The sequence below is a fragment of the Perissodus microlepis genome, chromosome 1 (genome assembly GCF_051167445.1).
Source record: "Perissodus microlepis isolate ML-2025 ecotype Zambia chromosome 1, ASM5116744v1, whole genome shotgun sequence".
Taxonomy (NCBI): Eukaryota; Metazoa; Chordata; class Actinopteri; order Cichliformes; family Cichlidae; genus Perissodus; species Perissodus microlepis.
Window position 1 is genome coordinate 33,287,637 of NC_140461.1, and position 20,905 is coordinate 33,308,541.

The following is a 20,905-nucleotide window of genomic DNA, read 5'->3' on the forward strand; positions in this document are numbered from 1 at the left end:
ATGCCTTGATGCTCCCCCCCTACTTCATTTGTTCAGCTAGTGTGTGTCCTCCTTATCCCTCCCTTAATGGCTGAGTAGAGCACACAAAGCCTGCGCTGGAATATCAGCGCTGGAGAAACCTTCCGGCACTGCGCTGAGAAATAAATTGCTTCTGCTAATGCCCCTTTCATTATGGCACAGCCCTTAATTGTGCTGCTGACAGTCTGCCTGGCTGCAGGGCTGATGGGAGAAAAGGCTGAGGAGACGGTCATGACGTGGTCCCCGGGGCCAAACACCAACCAGCGGACTGCGGGGAGAATAAACTAGTGGAGCTGCGTGTTCACCTGGACAGACAACATGGGACCAAGTCTGTATTAAAAAGTGACTTTTAATATAACACTAGAAAAGACAAGATTATTCCAAAGGCTAAGAGCAGAGCTGGTTTTAAGGTCCCATTTAGAATACATATGTATGTATTTAAAGCGCCAAGAATTTTTTAGGATTTATAGGATACAGTTTGATCTCCGAAACAACTGTGGTACCAACCAGAACTATTAAAAACTACAGCCTAGCCATGCAGATCTGATTGGCTTCATAATCTTACCCAGTTAAAAGCCATATATCATTTCCTTCCTTAAGAATTTTTACAGCTTCGTTCAGTTGAAAAATGCCATCACACACACACACACACACACACACACACACACACACACACACACAAATTACATCACTTTTTAAAAACAACATTCTTCTGTCTTCCTCATTTTTCACAGAGAAATGTGTTATTTATCTCCCTTAAAAACAGTAGGATGCACTCACAGATTCACGAAAACCTCTGTGAAAAGAAAAAGAACATCTTCCATAAAAATCAACTTCCACAAAGTGTTACGAAAAGACATAAAACGACTATACAAATGAGTCATTGCTAAAGTCAAGCTAAACACTCTTTAAACTGCATAAACGGACAACTTGTCACATTGAGAAGCTGCAGGCTGAGCGTGCTTCATGTTAAAGATGACGTGACATTATCAAGCGATTGTGCCCTGCGATGCCAGGTCCAGCATGCAAGAATAGCCCAAAATCTCAAAGACATCAAAAAGAAAAGAAAAAAAAAAAAAAAAAGGAAAAGGAGACCTGTCCAATGTCAACTGTCACTTAACCCTCACCACCACCATCCCGCCAGGCCCCAGCAGCAGGTCAGGGGTAGAGAGGGAACTTAATCAGAGGGTTCTCCTGTTACAAAAGCCCCTCCACTCCTGCTGGCAAGCAGTGGCAGGCCGACAGAAACAAAAGACAACCGAACGCGACTAGCGCTTTGTTCTCAGGAGAGCTGTGACTGTGACTGCTGCTCCTCCACAAACTGTTTGAGGTTAAAACAGAAGAAGGGATGCCGAGGTCAGGGGTAAACATGAGGCTGGGAGCTCTTTATATGCCACTGACTCGTGAACACAGGCTACTGAGGCGTTTTCAATTCTGGGAAAGTCCGATTATGGCGAATCAATAGTCTCATAATGCGAGTGAATTGCTCTTCACTTTCTTATTATTCAGGCTGATGCATTCATTTTAGCCATTTGTTCTCAGTAGGGTCTGATGTATAATTTCAGTAACAGTTTTTTTTAGTCTAGTCTACAGAGACTGCTAGGTCAAACTGACTGAATAGGGGAGATGGAGGACACCAACCTGTACAGCTGCGTCCATCTCATTTTCACTTGTCACCATTCCTTGTTAGAGTAAAGTAGAAAGGGACCAGTGCATCAGAAAGATGACTGCACCACCCAAACATCTGACTCTCTTTGCTGTTTTTTCTAATCAATGAATAAATCGAAGGCGTGGGTAGAGATTAAAGAGATCTAAATCTGGGCTAGCATTGCCATTACAACCGATCTAAATCACAACCATGTGACCCAAATAAACAAAGGTGAAGAAGCAGCAGGGAAACCTCACACCAAGCGCCTCACATCAGACAAAACAAAATCTTGAACATATTTTAGTTCCTGAAAGTGGATCATCATCTGTCATCTGGAGACACTTTTGGTTAAACCAGACAACCACAAGCAGGAACAGACTCTGGAAAGAGGTTTACCTTCAGGGTGTAGGTGAACTACAAACTAATAAAAAAATAACAGCATTACAACAACAGCAGTGAAATAGTCACCAGTGAAAAGCAGACTGTGTAGCTGCTGCTTTAAGAAACACTACAATTAAACATATTTGGTCCAATAAGAGTTTTTTTTTTTACCCACCAAGCTGGCAGCCTTAGTTCAGCCCACACTGTTTTCTTAATTATTTCAGTTAAAATACAATTAAAGAAAATCAATATCAAGACCACAGAAATCTACCTTTAATCCAAGGAATATGAGTATTTGTGATTCGTGTTTAAAACAAACAAACAAACAAAACCATGAATATTGACCAGAACACTTGCAAGTGTATTTTAGGAGTAATTATTTCTAAACAGAGCAGCCTTATTAATACCAATTTATTTATCCAGTGTATGGAAAAAAAATTAAGGGGTGGGGCTTCTGTCTTCATAGCCTTTATTGTGTTGCTTAGCTAAATAGATTACGACTATCCATGCTCTGTGACGTAATAGAGAGGTGAGAGTAGAAAAAACCCAGGTTATTTGTACATAAGATGACTGCATAATGCATTTAATGTGAAAATTCACCGCTGCAACAACATATGGCAAAGGATGGAAAAGCATATTAGGTCTCCTTAACAACTATACCGTGCCACCCAACACTTAAAACATCCACCATACCTACAGCTAGGGATGGGTATCGAAAACCGGTTTTTGTTGAGAACCGGTTCCCACTGTTTCAATTCCTTGGAATTGTTTGCCATTTTTGCAAACGATTCCCTTGTCGATTCCAGTCGCCCCAAATGACGTCACCATGTTGTGGAGCGTCGCTTACCTGGCAGGAAACATGGCGGTTCAAACACTCAAAAGTTTGATTATACTTTACGAGAACGGATGACAACAGGGCAAAGTAGATATTTCATTTAAGGGAGGAAACACTACGAATATGCAAAAGCATTTGCTCACAAAACACACGATGACCTTAAATGAATGTCGTGTTTTTCGGTAAGTGAATGTGTTTAATTGTAGGCAGGGACATTACTGGATATTCTTGTGTATTTGCTACAGAATAATTTATGTTGTACTTTGTTATTGCTACAGAAGAATATTTATTTTATTATTTTACATTTACAATTTTTTTTCCTGGGGACCCTGTGACACCCCATTGAAGAGCCGTAGGCTGTGGATCTCTTAAGGATCTCTTAAGATCTCACTGTTGGGTTTGTAAGGCCATGTTACTCCTAAATTATCTTGTTCAAAGAGAAGATATAAAACAAAGTTCTAAGCTAATCGACCTTAGTGTTCTCCTTTTTTAAAAAGAATCGATAAGAGAATCGATAAAGAATCGAATCGTTAAACAGAATCGAAAATGGAATCGGAATCGTGAAAATCTTATCAATACCCATCCCTACCTACAGCTGAACTAAAGTGTGCTGTATATACATTTTTGATTCGTTTTGCATATCTATATACATATATACTGTCAAATCTTTATGTACATACATCAAATATAGTAAACAGTTATCCATTCCAACATTTTTGCAAGCTGCAGCCTGACTATAATATTAGGTTAATGTGCTGGTATGGTGGTGACACTACAGAGCCTTGTTGTTCTAAATGGCTGGTTCGTCTCAAGAACTCAAACAAACATGAATCAAAAGCAGAAACATTCTGTTTTCTCCTGTTTTTACTTTTGGTCTGCAATGACCAACTGAAGCTCTGAGGAGAAGGTGTTTGTTGTGCTGTGCTCACTGACAAATCAGACAAAAGGAGGGAGCTTTAAAACTTTTCTATTTACAAATCACACATTTATTCAACAATCATATCACCAATTATGTGAGCCTTTTCATCTTCAAAGCAACCCCCCTGCTGAAGGGTTCGCGTAAACAAGGTTTAACTTGTTTATCCACAACGTGATCGAAGAAAAGCAGGATCTCCTGGATGGAGACACAGTCCATTTCATGTTGAAAGTGGAGTCACATGGGTGGAAAAGCTACTATTACTGACTCGGAGATGGAAACGTCCTGTTGAATTATCATCCCGCCACCTCGAAAGGATTCTTCTGTCACGTGACTCTACATACTGAGCAACCTCCCTCTTTGCAATGAGCCAACTCATTTACCCAGACTGACAAAAAAAGCTGAATTTCACCGAACGCAAACACGACAGCATTGGCTCAGAAACAGGTACAGTTCCTCTCACTGTGCACAAATCCAGTTCCAAAAGCCATTTCCTCTGCTGCTTTTACAGCTCTCCTCTAACAGACTAGAAAAAGGAAATATGGCACATAAAAAAATCCTTCAGGAGTTCATTAATAAAACCAGGACTGTGCTGAAAATGAAAGTGTCAAAGCCATGCGTGTGCTTCTCTTGGCGTTTCCTCACCAGCTCGTGTCAGAATATCCACGTGTATTGATGCACCGGTAAATGATTCATACTTACAATCTCCTCAATTATTCACAGGGCAGGAATAATTAACAAGGCACGTGGAGAAGAAGGACTTTGTTAAATGTGGAAGATTTTTTCACATGTAGAGGGGTCGGGGGAAATTCCATTTCTGTGCATTGCAGTCAATGTAATGAGCTCAGGTGTCTCCAGTGACTGATTTTAACAGACAGTAAACAGTAATAAAGCACCAGCATCACAAGGGAAAAGAAAACATTTTAAGACTCTCTGTTCTCTACAACCTCACCATCGTATGAGGGTGGAGCATCTCTGTATTCACCAGTGATTTTTGGGTGTGAAGCTGTACCGGTTGGCTATATTCTTTTTTTAAATTTTGGCTTTCTCAAAATTTTGAAAAACACTTCAAAATCCTGCCACATTTTACAACATACACATACACATTCTTATTTTCCTTAATTTAGGAAAAGCTTTTCATTTATCAGATTAAAAGTATAATTTTTTCTGGTAGTATCGACATAGGTAATTTCCACTGCTTTGTATTAAGATGAAATTGAATAAATATAAGTACACGAGGAATTACAAAGCAATATAAAAATCTTTTCTCTCCATTGCTTAAATGTTCTGGACGGCAACAACATTTGTTTTTTCCAATCTCTCTCTCTCTCACACACACACACACACACACACACACACACACACACACACACACACACACACACACACACACACACACACACACACACACACACACACACACACACAAAAATCACTTTAAATCCTAATAAATGCTAAAAATTATAACATGTAAGAATAAATTCCAGGCTGCTCCTAATGCTTCTATTTGATTATTTATTTAGGTGCATCAGCTGATAACAATACATTTTTAAAAATTATCCAGCTGTAATGGGGAAAGTCAAGTTTATATCTGCCACTTAATAACCATGGGATAGCAAGGGAAATGATTTGCTTGTTTTACATGTTCTTGTGACAAAAGTTAAAACTGAACACTTTAAACCTGAAACACAAAGAAAAGCTGAGGGGTACAACGGGCTCACTGTGAAAATAAAAAGAGAGGAAAAGGCAAAAACACCATTGTCCATATTCACAGAGGTTTTAAAAATGCTCCGACTGCTCTTAACTCAGCAGAGTCCCTTTTCAGGTGCCATTAAAAAACTCAGAGTGAGGAATGGACAAGAACTTTGCAGCGTAGGTTCTTCTCCCTGAGGCACTGCCATTGGGCCTTCATTAAAAATCCCAGCATGATTCTTGTTAGTGATGCTGAATCCATGCAGGGAAACTCGTTCCGTAATGACAAACATGATTTAACGGGGCTTACAGGTTGGGTCTGAAAGAAGATATCACAAGTCAAGGAATAAAATTCGAGATTTAAATCGGCTATTCCTCATGAATGGATAAATAATGTTGTTCAATCCGATTATATCTTTAATGACACAAAAACGTCTCCCATCACCGACCCTGGTGGTGATTGAGAAAGCTTTCTCCGCTGACACAGTTTTGCTGGCTTGCATGGCACGCACATCCAGTGGGAATTAAATAAATTAACACTCCAAAGGCGTTAATGGCGTAATGCAGTTAAATCATCGAGCGAGAAATGCCAACGCATCTGCGATCAAGATCAACCACCAACAACATCATCTCTGCCCAATCTAATCCGGTGCACTTGATTAACTCCTCGTTATTGCGGGCCTGGATCGCGTTTCTCCCTCCAGTGTTTTATGCTGGGTGGGTTTTTTTTTTCCATGTCTCACCTGCACACTCCACTGCTTAAAATGTGATTACGAAATCTTAGGTTTAGGAATAAAAGTAAGCAAAGGTAAGGATTTTTTGTTGGGCACTTTTTACATTTTTGACAATTTCATGTTATTAATAATAACAATAAAAAAAACACTATCAACATGTAACTGATTGGAAAAATTATCATTACTTGCAGTACAACTAGGATTTAATTCCACTTTGAACCTGAAGAAATTAAAGGTTCAGCTGTCCAGTTCAGCTGTCTATGTCAAAATGTTAAGAGATATGACTTGCCACCAACCTTCCCCCGAAGTCCAGTAACATCATTTAAAGTCTTATTAAATCCTGAAATGTAAATGTTTTTCAAGAGCTTTTCAGGAGTCCTTTTAGTTTCAGCTCTGCCTGTCTGTCTGTGTGTGCCTGTGTGTCAGGCCTTCCCACAGTCTTGCCCAGATCCTGCCCAAATTGGATACGAAGTCATTAGTGTCCCAACTCGAAGCATATGTTCCAAGTTGCTGAGCATTTCATTTCACAAGACGATGACGAGGGGGCTGAGGAGAGGGAGTTAAAAGGAGAAAAAAAAAGAAACACAGTCGGCACAGAAAAATAAACCAGACGCAAACTGGGCCAGACTGAGCCTGTCGCTCACTCACACACAGAGGCAGGGGCGTCCCATGCGCTGAAGAAAGTCCACTGACTTCGGGGTCACGTTCCACAGCATCAGCTTATGAGCGCCACTGTGTGCGTGCGTGACTCTCTACGTGCTCTACATTCATGTTTTCATATGCGGGTCAGGGAATGATACCTTCCACGCCACACAAAAGGCACTGCTGTACTCCATCTGAGAAATCTAAATATTCTGTCTAGGACGGGAGGGGAAAAAAACATTAGAGCGAGGATTATATTTCAAAAGGCAGGCAACCCCCCACCCCCAGCCTCCACCCCTCTCTTTGCTTGCAGAGAAGCAACAACTTTATTTATGTCCAAATACTGCAGATGCAGTGAGAGAACGGCGAGCAAGTCGGATTATTATCTCCCAAATCTAAACAAGCCTTTACTTTCCTCGAACAGAGCTCGTATTCTATAAGCACTTAAACATAGCAGGGGTGGGGGTGGGGGGATGGGCTCGGAGGATTGTGTGTGTGTGCGTGAGCGCGTGTAATCTCAGGGTTCCCAGACCGAGTTTAAGAATGACAGGGTAAAACACTGCAGGCTCTGTGGAAGCCAGGAAACAGCCTAATGTATTTATCCAAACACATATCTGCTGAGAGGCCCCATGGCTTTAACACATCCCCTTCTACACGGGCTCACCTCCAAAAAGAATCACACTGAAAACTGGACTTAAAACACCCCCCCCAAAAGAAAACAACCCCACAATGAGCAAAAAATACATCAAGAACAACAACAAAAAAACCTGATTACAGTGATTATAGGAATAAATACTGAGATTACATTCTCAAAGTTTTCAACCACTGTATTATTACATTTTTACCACTCTGTTCCTCTTGCACTGAACTGAAACTCCTGCCGTAGACCCTCTTTCACAAAATAACACCAAAAATACACCTTATAACGACTTTCTTACAGCTGCATCTGTTCTCGTTTGTCATCGTCTGGAATAAAAGTAAAACAGTCTCCAGATGACGAATGAAGATGATGATCCACTTTTAGAAAATGTTTTTAAGAGTTTCCCTGTAAACATCAGGAAGATCCATCCTTTTCCTACTTTGCTTTCTCCCCCTCCTCCTCTTTCCATTTTCTTCCAAAAATGTTTTATGTAAGGCTTTCACAACTCAACTTATGCACAACTGCTGCAGCACTGCAAATAAAAACGCAGGGAGAAACCATAGTAAGACTTCCCAGGGAACCAAAAACAAACCCTGTCAATTCAAGAAGCATAAAAATAATAAATCCAAAAATAAACCATGGTATTTCAGAAAAAATGTTACCTCAGAGAGGATGTGTTTGTTTTTCTTGGGGTTTTTTTTTTAATTTTTATAAAGACAGAAAAAATATTGTGTGGATGTTCTATTATTTGCCTTTTCAAAGACTGCGGAAGCCTCACCAAACATCAAACCAGACTCTGTTCTGGTGAATCCTGTGCTGCTCAACATGTGTTAACCCAGTAAAGTGTAAAGTGTGTAAAGTAAAGTGTAAAGTGTGCGTGTTAGTCCCCATAGGGAAATAGTTCCTCTGCATTTAACCCATTCACCCAGTGAAGCAGTGGGCAGCCACCAATGCAGCGCCCGGGGAGCAGTGTGTAGGGACGGTACCTTGCTCAGGGGTACCTCAGGGTAGCCGTTCAGTGGAGTCGAACCCCCGACCTTCTGATCATGGGGCCGCCACTCTACCTACTGAGCTATCCCTACCCTACCCAGACTCACGACGGCGCATTTGTTCTGATTTTTAATGTTGTCTTTGCGATCCATTAAAACAGGACTGATGTAACGCAAGCTGATAGGTGAGGTCGCCTCCCTTTTCACCACACTCGGAGGCACGGGCACTTGCTGTACTTGGCAGCCCCACTTGCAGCTGAGGAATCCCAAAGCAACACAGTGGCACAATCTTGAGAACACTGCCAACACCAAGAGGAAGGCAAAACTCCACTGAGCTGTTTACAATACTCCATCTCCCAAAAATAATCCTGCTTACATGAATGTGATTATTATGCACACACACACACACACACAGGATTGTGGGACTCTGAGTGTTTCAGGCAAACAATATTTTAAAAAATAAAAAAAACTTGTCTGCCAGATGTTGCTGCTCCCTAAAGTGAAACAGTGCAGCTGTTTGTTGAAGATCTTGGACTGACTAAAAACATCTCCTTTATGATTGTTTACATATCTGCATTATCTCAGCCTCTCACACTTCACATACAAAATTAATTAATTAATTTAAAAAAACTCCAGTTCTACACGACAATCCCAACAGCTGCCATCTCGGTTCAGCCCGGTGCAAACACCCTGCCACCACCACATCTGCAGCCCAAAGCAAAGACTTCTCCCGGCCTCTTATTTGGCTTCATACACACCAAGGTGACGTGGTTACTCCACTTAATACGTTGATTTGCCGATTTTTCAGCTTCACCTTTGATTTCAGTGTGATCTAAGAACGCTGTAGCTGCGCAACAAGATCGAACATGTGTGCACAAATCTTTAATCGTGGCTCTGCAGCTCTCTGGAACAGCGTCTCAGCGATCTCTAAGATGTGACTTTGAAGGTGCTGCAATGAAAGGATTCTCACAAGTCAATCATATTGATGTTGTTGGTTTTTTTGTTTTTTTTTTTTACCATAACATTGCCTAAACTGACAATTTTATAATTACCATTTTCTGTGCTAACAAGGAAAGCTGGGGGGGGAAAAAAGCCTTGAGCTTTGCTGTGATTTTACCCCCAACAACGTAATTATATGTGAGGACTTGGGAACGGCACATTTGTACAGACCTCACTGTGAAAGCTGTCTACAACAAAGATTAGAATGCTTTGGTTAGCGCTCTATGTTTTGGCGTGGGCTGGATTTTCTCACATTATTGTACATTTTGGTGTTTCGACTTTCAAAAATTCAAAGCGGCACTGCTCTACAATGTTTATTTCGGCCATAAATTGCATTTATCCCTGTGTGTTCCGCTCACGATGTACGAAAAAGAAAAGAAATTGATGGGCCGTGCTTTTCCCCATAAATAAATGCACACGTAAAGGCAAAAAATGAAAAAGAAAACAGGAGAAAAGAAAGAAATGACAAACAACTCCATTACAGCGATGATGGAAACTACAAACAGGCTCTTCAATCTCTTCCTGGCCCTGCTGCAGGTTAACTTCACAACATACACAGAGAATAAATGTCACGAGCACACAGTGTACACAAAACCAGCAGTCACCAACCTTTTGGAAAAATCTCACAACTGCTCTAATTGGAAGAAGACACAAAGTGAGCTGCAGCTCTGTTAATATCTGGTCACAGCTAAAACACAGCGTTGTAAAGTGTGTTTGTGTGTGAGGGTGTGTGTCGAGGGTTGATGGGTCACAGCGCTCTGACCCACTAATGAGAGGAGCAGCATAATCACATCAGACAAGAGCAACACTAAGTAACTGGTCTAATAAATAACTAAGGAGAGCGCCTTAATGCAGACAAAGCATCCACATACCGCAATGACAACATGGCACAAATGATAACCGTCTCACAGCGAGACCGCAGCACACACCGGTGAACAGTACGCACCAACAGCACATGCAAGAAAGATTACAAAAATAAATAAATAAATAAATAAAACAACACCACAAGTTAGAAAAACCAGCGCAAGTATGCGTGATGCACAGAATCAGTGTTAGTCTGCAGATGCTGCGCTTTTGTTCAGTGCTTCACTGCCGCTAAAACTTTTATTCACAAAGAATGATTTGTACTGCGTTACATCACGCACCACCATACACTCAGTGAACAACACAGACTGCATTAAACCTGCTGGCTTCCTGTATTGTTCTTAAAGTGTATGCATGATTCTGAAATTAGTTTAAAATGTCACAGAAAGTGCAGGTTTATAAATGACACTGCTGCAATGTGTCATTTAAATGTTCCTCGTGACCAACTCAGTTTGGAATAAAGATCACAAATAAAATTCATTTGGAGAGAGAGAAAATATTTCTTTCTGATTTAACTTTGCCAGCTCATAACAACTGTGTGTGTGTGTTTGTGTGCGTGTATGAGCGTGAACTTACATGTGGACGTGTGGGGGCTGGAAGCGGCTCTGGTTGATGTTGTAGTGCGTGAAGGCCTGTGTGGGGTTGGAGCTGTACTCGTCCACAGTGATGGTCACTTTGCCATGAGCCATCCTTCCACAGTTTGGACATGAGATGCTGTTCGTTCACCGAGATTCAGCAGCGAGCCGTGCGGCGGTCATCCTTCAGAGCTGCTCTCCAGAAGCCCAGGAAGCCTCCCTGCAGCAGCAGCAGCAGCAACCCAGCCGACTGACTCGACCACGACACACTGCACTCTGCACCGACAGGAGACACACACACACACCAGCTGCTTTAACAAGGCATGCACTTTCTTCTGAATACACTCACGAGCAAGGGCTTCGCATAAGAAAATAAAAAAATATCGCAGGTTAGACTTATACATTTTAAAGTGAATGCAAATGCAAAGACTAAAGATAAAGCACGCATGCATGCAGTGACGGCATGTACAGTCTTATTCAGCTTCAGAGAACAGAAACCACCTGAAATTTGCTAGAAAAAAAATATCCTCAAACAGCTCATCAAACACATCCTCATAAAAGCCTCAATAGAAAAATACAATGAGGCAATTTAAAAACAATTAGCAGATGTACTCTACCTTTAAAAGCAGCAAGGGAATTTTTTTAAGAGTGAAGTTTACAAAAAACTCTTCTCTGACTTTTTAAGCAACAATTTCTACTCTGGAAAGCACTTTATTAGCTTCAATGAAAACATATTTAAATGTAAAAAAAAATTAAATTAAAATAAAAAATTTCAATCACTACAAGCAAATTAAAAAAAAACAACAAAAAAACAACAAAAAGAAAGGCTGCAGGCAGAATGTCTGCTGGTGAGGAATTGCTGCAATTGCTTCTATAAAATGAGAAATTCTTCACAATGCATGCATGCATCAAAGAGGTCTCCTTCCCCACTGACTGTAAGCCAAGCACAAAAACATATCCATGCTCCAATTTTGAAAGGATCCACTAGCAATTAATGAGATGCTATGGTATCTCTGCTCCACTGTACAACAAAGACTTAAAAAAGAAAATGCTGCTATGATGCATCCCTGGAGCTCACTCACCAGATCCGCTGTGAGTCTCCTTGCACCCTGAGCCTCCCTCCTGTCTGACCTCCCTAACTGATAGTAAAGTGGCCACTGTGGGCTTTGACAGCCGTTTTATACCAGACCTCCTGATGCAGCCATGAGCAAGAGAAGAAAAGAAAAGAAAGAGGGAGAAAAAATGCCCTCAATTTAACAAGTCTGTCATATCTTTTGGAGGGAAATCAACAAAGCTCGAGAGTTCACATGATGGTTAAATCCTTGGATGGAGAAGTGAGATAAAAACAAAAAAAAGCAGCTGCTGGATAAACAAGACTCCAATTTAAACTTTGTTTTTTTTTTTTTTTTTAAAGAAAATGTCCTATTTTCACTAAAGCATTGATTTATGTTTTCTGGGTCGGCTGCATCCTGCTTCCTATTATGCACGTTATAAATTTAAGTCAAAAAGATATATGCAGCCGAGAAAAAGGTGGTTAAACTAGACTTTTAAAATAAAATAAATAAATAAATAAAAATTAAAAATGCATGAGCAAAATCTAAGCAGCTCCACTGCACACTCAACTCTTTACATTTCAAAGTGTGGGAAAAAGGAGTCACATTAAAATCCTTGTTACACATGAAACAAGTGTATTGATCTTCCTGGGCCTTAAATTAAAAAAAAGAAAAGAAAATTCAGTTCTGTACAAAACTGCCCTATCGGATGTCCTGCACTTCACCTCCTCTGCAATCAGTGCAAAATCTGAACCTAGTAGTGCTTCTGCTGCAGTTACTCGGAAAATGTGCTTTTTCTCTGCAAATGTAGGCCGAAAATCTGTGTGCAGCATGCTCCACAGTCTTCTGATTTTGTGTGTGTGTTTCTATGTGTGTGTCGGGCTGCCGAAACTCGCCTGTCTGTCTGTCTCTACCTTATGGCTACAGTAGTAGCAACTAGCACTCTAGCTTAGCCTGCTAAACCTGCCCTGGCAATAGATTTTTTTATTATTATTATGCACGCTGTAGCTTCGCGTTGAGCTGCTTTTCTGTAACGTCGGCGCGCGCACACATGGTCGGTGCAGTCCTCGGATATGTATCGCGCTCGTACGCCAGCATATAGCTAACTTCATGAGTAGAAATCACTCCGGTAAGCAGAGGAGGGGTTGAAGGCGAATAAATTGACCCTTTCTGATAACACGCTCACACAACGATGCGTTCTATGCGCCGCTCGCTATTAACACCGCTGCTTGCAGGAACGTACACAAAAAGAAAGGTCTGTGCAATCCTGAACTCTGCTTCTGAGATACTAAAAGCACCCAAAGGTGGTCAGTGTCACAACACCGTCGCGCTAACCTCTGGCTCTTCCTCGTAAATGACAAGCCACCTTATAACCGACAGCTTTGTGTCAGGGGTTTCTTTTTTTCCCCTCCTAGTCTCCTCTCTTTCCCCCCTCATTCCCTTCCCTTTTCGGTTCTCAAAGAAAAGCGGAAAGGTTGTTCTACCTTCGTCGTGTGGGGTTTTTTTTGCGTGTTTTTTGTGGCCGGAGAAAATAGTGTCGGGTCGGGGTCGCCCTCTACGCAGCGGCGGCGGAGGAGGCGGCGGCAGCGGCGGCGGAGGGACGCGGGTCCATGCGGCAGCAGCAGCAGTAGAGCGGGCAGGTTCGTACGCGACCGTCCGGGGGTTGCGGCAGGCTAGGCAGATAGGGCAGAACCTTCGACCCGGCGGGACCTCTGCTGGCTCCTGTGGAAAGAAACCAGACAAGAAGAGAGCGGAGGGGGTAAAAGCCAGAGAGAAGGACGAGAGACACTGACAGACAAGAGGGGGAGAGAGAGATAGAGAGAGCGCGAGAACAGCTTCGGTCTGACGGAGGGGGAGCCGGAGTGCAGTGAGTCGAAGCTGCCACTGGGGTCAGAGAGCAGGAGCAAGCACAACCCCCCGCCACCTCCCGTGCGCGTGCCCTTACCGGCGGGCACACGCAAGAGGCAGGAGAAGTGGAGGGGAGGGCGGGGAAGGAGGAGGGTGCTCGCGCAGTCCCGCTCTATGCTGCATTCACTTACTTTCGAAAATGGCAAGTCTTGTCAAATGAATGAAATGAGTAAAGATGATTAGCCAGGATGAGTATTTTTTGTGTGTGGTAACAACAACGTTGCTGTGGAATAAATAATACTTTATTAAACCACAATGTATATTTACATAATTATTATTTTAAGCCCATGTTTCTAAACTGCCAGCTAATTTACAAAATATATAAGTATATAGAGCCTAGACTGCAAAAATGTGATATGTTGTAATATTCAATTGATTTATTGAAGATTGATCAGTCGTTTTTGTGGCGACCAAAAGATGCTGGGAATACATGTCTGTGGGGAAGAAAACAAGTACGTCTGGTATAAATGCTACAACTTAGTAATGATGTGATCTTTATAAAAGGGATTACAAGTAGTAGCAAATACGTTATTTATAAAGAGTTGTCAAGTGAGTTAGCTTTTAATAAATATATATACGTTTCCAAGTATTGACTGATAGTATTAATATTTAAAATCTAAATTAATGCATTTTTGTGGCACAGAAGATTGTTGCCTGGAAAAAAAGCTAAATTCTAAATTATTAAACAGAACTTTTTTTGGTTTTTAAAGAACATTACAAAGAGTCTGTAAGTATACCTAATGGCTTAATTAATGATTTATAAGTCATAGAATGCATGCTTATTAAGCTGGATCAAAGTATTTGTCTTAACATATAGCTTCCGCTATTATCATGCCTTGTCTTTTGTTATCTAGAGGACAAATCCAAATATCTATAATAATTCATTCAGTGTCTTTTGAGAACATTAACAATAGACTTGGCAGATTACCAAACAGCCTTTAGTTACAGAGTAACACCATGACAAACACTCATCTCAGGAATATTTCATAACATGAAAACCTAAACCTTGAAATTCTAAGAAGCATCCATCCAGGTTCCGAAATTTACTGTTCTCCCTCTGTGTCTTCAGTTGGCCATGAAGAAAGCTGTGGACTGGAAGGTTTGCTTTTGGATATCAGGCTTTACGCCATGGTCTAATAAGAAGGTTGTTGATTTTATTCCTTGAAATATGCAGTAATCAATACTTTTGGTAGCTGTACCTTGAACTTGTTTGTAACAAGCATATATACTGAAGCTAACTGATTGTCCTGGCAGTGACAGACAGGAAAGTACTGATAGGAATGCACTTTATCTTTTATGGGTAAACTGGATACCTGTATGCCTCACTCTTTCCTTGTATTTGAGCATCAGCCAGCATGCACATTCTCACACTGAAACATAGATCAGTGGAAATGTTGACCTGGAATATTTTTTTCATAAGATCACAGATGTGTGGGAAATGGTGCCAGAGTGTAGAAGGTGTTGTAAAATCAATGATTAGAAGACAGCATGGCCCCTTTGGGTACACAAGTAAACAATACTAATGAGTACCCGTGGGAGTCCATCACACAACCTGAAATGGGGCAGCACAGTTTCCAAACTGGGAAAATCCTGAAACTTGGCTGACTGGTTGTAAAAGCAGCTTCCTGATCACCAGGGTTTAACTCACCGACTATCACTTCTCTGAAGTATAAGTGAAGTCTAGGAAAAAGGCTTGTCTTGATTTTCTTCAAACACATAATTTTTTGATTGATCTTGATTTTTTTTGTGTTTCTCTCTCATGGTGTGCAGCCTTTACTATGATCTGTTTGTTTAAAATGTATTTCCACATGAAACTGATGTCACATTTTCAGTATTCAAGGTATAAAGCATCAGATACCGCATTCGTGTAGAGAAATAATCTAATCTCAAGGTCTGGGTGCCATCAGCTTTGAATTATACTCTTTTTCAGTGCATGGTACAGGCTCTATTGTCATCACCTGAGCAAAGTAGGGTATCTGCCATCTTAAAAAAATCAAGTTTGGCTCAGTGGGAATTAACACAATTATTCAAACTATACTCTTGTACAGGGGTGCACATAAGTGGTCCGCAGGTGCGCATGCGCTGTCAAAATAAAAGACCCGCACCAGATAAGAAGTTGCAACGCGCGTTTGCATACATAAGATTTTCTGGAGGAAGACAGACATTTGTTTAGAACTCTTAAAGATGTCGAAGAAGCAAGCTCCTTTAAGCAATTACTTTGGTTTTCCTCCACCTCTAAAGAAATGTCAGAATGAGTCCGAACCGCAAAACAAGCGTGTATTCCCGGAAAAGTGGTTGCAGGAGGTGAGCTGGCTTCAAACAAATGATGAACGCACGGAGATGTGGTGCAGAATATGCCGTGAAAATCCCACTCTAGCGGACAACTTCTTATCTGGTGCGTGTTTTTTATTTTGACAGCGCATGCGCACCTGCGGACCACTTATGTCCACCCCTGCTCTTGTATCATATAACTAACATATAATACTGTGCAAAAGTCTTCAGACACCTCTCATTTTATATATTTTTATCTACTGTATTTTTGGAAATACAGTAGATAAGGCAAGAACAGATTTTGTACAATTCTAAAATCTGATGGTACATTTCTATTTTTATAATTTTGTCAGATTTAACAAAATCCCATACACCACTCTCTAAAATGTAGTCCCAAACCATGACAGCGCCACCACCATGTTGTTATAGATGACTCTTTGTAAAAACGCATTGTACTCTCGATTTAGATTAATCTCTCCTGAAGACCTGTTGCTTTGATTTTTTGTTGGGTTCTTGTGTAATTTGATCTTTTCTCTTATTTAGTTGTATTATCAATCTTATTTCATACAATATTCTGTAAAGTTTATAAATCATGACACCATTTAGTGATAAAATGTTCAACACTGCAGGGTATCCTTTAGTCATATCCTGCTTTAAAACAAAACAAAATTAAAAAAACAGTGCTTAATAACTCAATCAATGTGAGGTCCACATTTTATAATCACTCTGTAATCTTTCCTTAGTGGTTTGAAAGGTAATGTATTTTTTGTCCCCAGATAATGAGCCATACTAACTTTGAAAAACTGATTTTGCCAATTGAAACCACCCCAATCAGAAAACAGTGAACGCTCTACAGTGGTAATCGATCAGTGTCCTAAAGCACCTTTAGTCTTTTGCAATTTGTGGTGTTGAATCCAAGCTTCCACACACTGACAGTATGTTTACAACAAACATCCACTGCTCAAGCACAATGAATGGCGTGCTGTGTTTTGCACTGTTTGCTAAGTGTTCATTGTTCATTTGCAATCCTTACTACAAGTTTCTCCTCCAGGTGAGGCCCTGTCTCCAGGGCGCAGCAGCACAGAGCTTTATGGACAAAGGGTTTGTGCTGTTGAGTTTGACTGTAGCTTTGACTGGTAACTCAGTGTGAACTGATAACTGCATTAATCATTTTCTGTCTTGCAATCAATCTCATTTCAAATAATGTAAACATGCCAGCTGTAAGTTATTGTCCACTTCTGAAAAATGGAGGTGCCCAACTACTTCCGTCATAGTTAATGATGCATCACATCTACAGGATATTCACAGCTCGGCACCACATGTGCACCACATATGCACAGAATGAACCCCCCCCCCCCCCAAAGTTCTGAATTATATTGTTAAAGCTGTTGTTTGTAAGGGTGCTGCTGCCACGCGATGTTCACGTTCTCTTCACGTCTCGTTTTCTGGCCGTTCACCTTGACTTAATTCGCTGTTATTGTAGACCTTCGGTGTTACTCATAGTCATTCAGCTATAGTCTCATTAAACTACCGTTAGTGCGGAGTTATCATGTGTCTGTGAAGGGAAACCTCTTGCAGCAAACTATGTAATCTACTCAGAAAAGTTACCTGCACAGCCTGTAAGAAAACTGCAGAAGAGAGTATTGAGGATAAAGTGAACATTTTCATAGCAAATTGAAGGCTATTAAAAGTCTCAGCTTTAGGCAACATTAAAAAGATGAAACAATAAATGACTATATATTTTTTCTTTGGTCTTTATTAGACTAGAGTGTGTGTTGTGGGTCATGAGTTAAACTGCCTACAGACAAACTTTAAATAATTGATGATAATTTAAATGCTGCCACCTCTTTCCTTCACTGCTTATTGCAGCTTATTCTTTGATCCCATAAAGCCTTTCTTTGAAATATTATGGTTGACCTCCATGTTTGCAGCCTTCTCTGAATCTTTGAATCAGTCTCCACCTCACCTCAGAGGATCTTGAGGTGAAAATCATTATACGTAAGGTAGGGCAAATCAAAATGAAGGGAAATTATTATTTTGCAATTGCTGTCTATCACTGAGTTCAACAGCAATTTAAAGCATTCAAGACTAAAAATATATATATAATAATAAAGCATTAATTTGTTAGTGCCAAGGATACCTTTTAATATACTGATGGGATTTTTGATGAGAAAAGGCTGCGTGGGACTATCCATAATGGGCCCATCTGAGAGGCTCCACCACATTTACATGTCTGCCAGTTGAGGCAGGGCTGGCTTTTTTCTAATTTTACTGACATGCTTCAATTTCCCCGGACCATCAGCGCATCCCCCCACTGCCACAACAGCCCTGCAAGTCATTTCCATTTGACTTTTCTCTTATCTGCGCAAAAAAAAGAAAAAAAAAGCATTTCCATCTACTAGCCAGGGGGTGTTAACGTGAAAGCAGGGTTTAAATTTTATGTGGAGAGGCCACATTTAAACATTTGACCAGCGTTTGTTCTCCTGACTGCATATAGAAAACTGATGATAGATACGGGACCAAATGTCAGAGAAAGAAATGGCTTTTGCTGTGAATGTTTTATTCAGCCCCGTGCCGCGCCAATCACATTTATACAATAGAAAATGTAAATGTTATGCAGAGTGCTAAAAAAAACCCTACACTATATATTTTATGACCTTCTATAAAAGAGGGTAAAATGACTTTCCATCCAAATAAGGCAAAAAGAAATGGAACACATATTTAATGGGAGAAGGAAATAGGAGTGCAAGCTTCTTGCGGGAGGCACAGGGTGATATTCACTTAACCTACCGGCCGCGGCGGTTCACCGGCTCTAACCTGCACAGATTTATGCCCGTCTGTGGCACTGTCTGTCTTCACTGCCCGCCTTGCGGATAAATAAAACGAAAGGCCTGTCTGTCTGAGAGGCCCATCCACACATAGGCAGGAGTTGGGGTTTTTCAAATGTTAATGTCATTCAGATTTATGGGAGGCAGATAGATGGTTGCTGAGGGTATGGCAGGCTAGATACTGTTTATGTCATTGAAATGCACACAGACAAAAAAAATGTTTGCCCCTGAGCCACAGCGGCAGCAGCAGCACTCTTCTGGCACCAGCCTTGTGTTTAGAAATGAACACACAAAAATGAATACTATCTCAAGATTCAAGTTTTCTTTTTCTCACTTTTCCTCAGCCTGGTGTTATAGGACTGATAAAAAAAGTAGGGGAGAGGAACTGAAATCTACATACCAGCTAATTTTATTAGCACATAAAGTGCTTTTGTCCAGTGGAGCTTGAAGAGAAAGCGAGGAGCAGAAGTGTAGGACAGAAGAAAGGCAAAGAGAGAGCATACTGGCATGAAAGCCAAGTGTATTAATTCCCCTCCCATTCTCCTGCTGTGTTGTGATAGACTGAGTAATATGCAGGCTCACTTTCTGTGCCAAAGGCTAGACGGAGGCTTACTCAAGAGGACTCTGTGAGTCAGTCTCTCTCTTTTTGCCTCCTCTCCGTCTCTTTCTTCCCAAGCCCCTTTCAACTTTAGCAGTGGTAAACTGCAAAAATAAAACAATCACTTCATTTCCCGCCCCACCACCCCTGAGATCCAGCTTTACTCGCAACCATTCAACACAATCAGTGTGCCTCCGCTCCATCTCTCCATCTCTCCCCACATGTGTGTGAAAATGGTCAATAGCGTATAAATTAGGAGAACTCTGAGGCACGCTGTGATCCACGTGGAGTGAGCGTGTATTAAATTACGTTAATTGACTGGATGAAGTTTAGAGGAGGACAACACTGGGCTGCACTCAGCCCTCAGCTGCTCTGCTGAAGTGGCTCCTGTTCTCCTCAGGTGATGACCTGAGCAGGCACATTCACAATTAATCCACTATTTATTCTGTCACGGTGATAACTTTCTTTCCGTCCTCTGCTTGCATTTTCCAAGAACTCCATGCACAGTTTTACGAGTCAAAGCCTGTAAGTCCACATGATGTATTTCAGTGTGTGGTATATGCATGTGGCGCACTTAGTATTGTGGAAACCAGACAGTGCATTACATATTCAATGGCCTGAACAAACTGATTAAAAAAAAAATTCCAGTAATATTTATGATGTCTTTCAGCAGTCATTTGGCATGAGAGCCACTTATCCTTCCTTCTTTTGAAATTCACTTTAAGCCTCTTGTTGGGCAGATAAATGGCAGGAAGGGGTTAGACTTTTAACTTGTTTTTGCTCTTGTTGTACAATAAAATGCTAATATTGAAATGCTGTTTTCAGTGTTCTGTCTGCTGTATGTAAAAGGGTTGAAAACACAGCACTTCTCTGTGTGCTTGTGTGTATTTGTGGGTGCAAAGGTTCACCATTACACTTGCTTCTAAGGATCAGGCGATTGAGAGGGAAAGGAGCAAATACCAACGGGATAAAAGCATGTCAGCAGGTCAGCTGGTCAGACAGTGAGGGCTGATCTTCCAAATGCAGAGACTCACCCAGAAAACAGAGCGACAGAAAGAGGGCAGAGACCGCAGATGAAAGCCAATGAACTCAAAAACAGCAGAGAGAGGGAGAGAGAGAAGCAGAGAGAGGAGGATGATTCCTGTGAACATAAGATTAAAGGAAATATGCACACTTAAACAATGTTAAAATTATCCCTGGAAGCATACCATGCTTTGTTTCAGCTGGCTTTGCACCTCTCAGCTTTGCTAACCTCTTGATGCAGAGGGCACGGCTGAGTTGCAGACTCCAGTGTTCCATCTGCCTTCATTTCAAT

The 20,905-nt window shown here is 41.1% G+C and overlaps 1 protein-coding gene across 2 annotated transcripts in view; it reads right to left on the minus strand.

Moving 5' to 3' along the window:
* mpped2a (metallophosphoesterase domain containing 2a) overlaps positions 1–13,963 on the minus strand; it is a 77,050-nt gene extending 63,087 nt beyond the window's left edge. The window contains exons 1-3 of one of the 2 annotated variants that reach the window (XM_084954619.1): positions 13,470–13,963; positions 12,016–12,125; positions 10,935–11,209 (exon numbers count right to left, since the gene is read on the minus strand). In XM_084954619.1, the coding sequence (XP_084810745.1) occupies positions 10,935–11,047 (113 nt within the window). In that variant the 5' untranslated portion in view covers positions 11,048–11,209; positions 12,016–12,125; positions 13,470–13,963. The remainder of the gene's footprint in view (positions 1–10,934; positions 11,210–12,015; positions 12,126–13,469) is intronic. The other variant, XM_084954542.1, reaches the window with a different exon arrangement.
* Between the last annotated feature and the right edge of the window lie 6,942 nt (positions 13,964–20,905).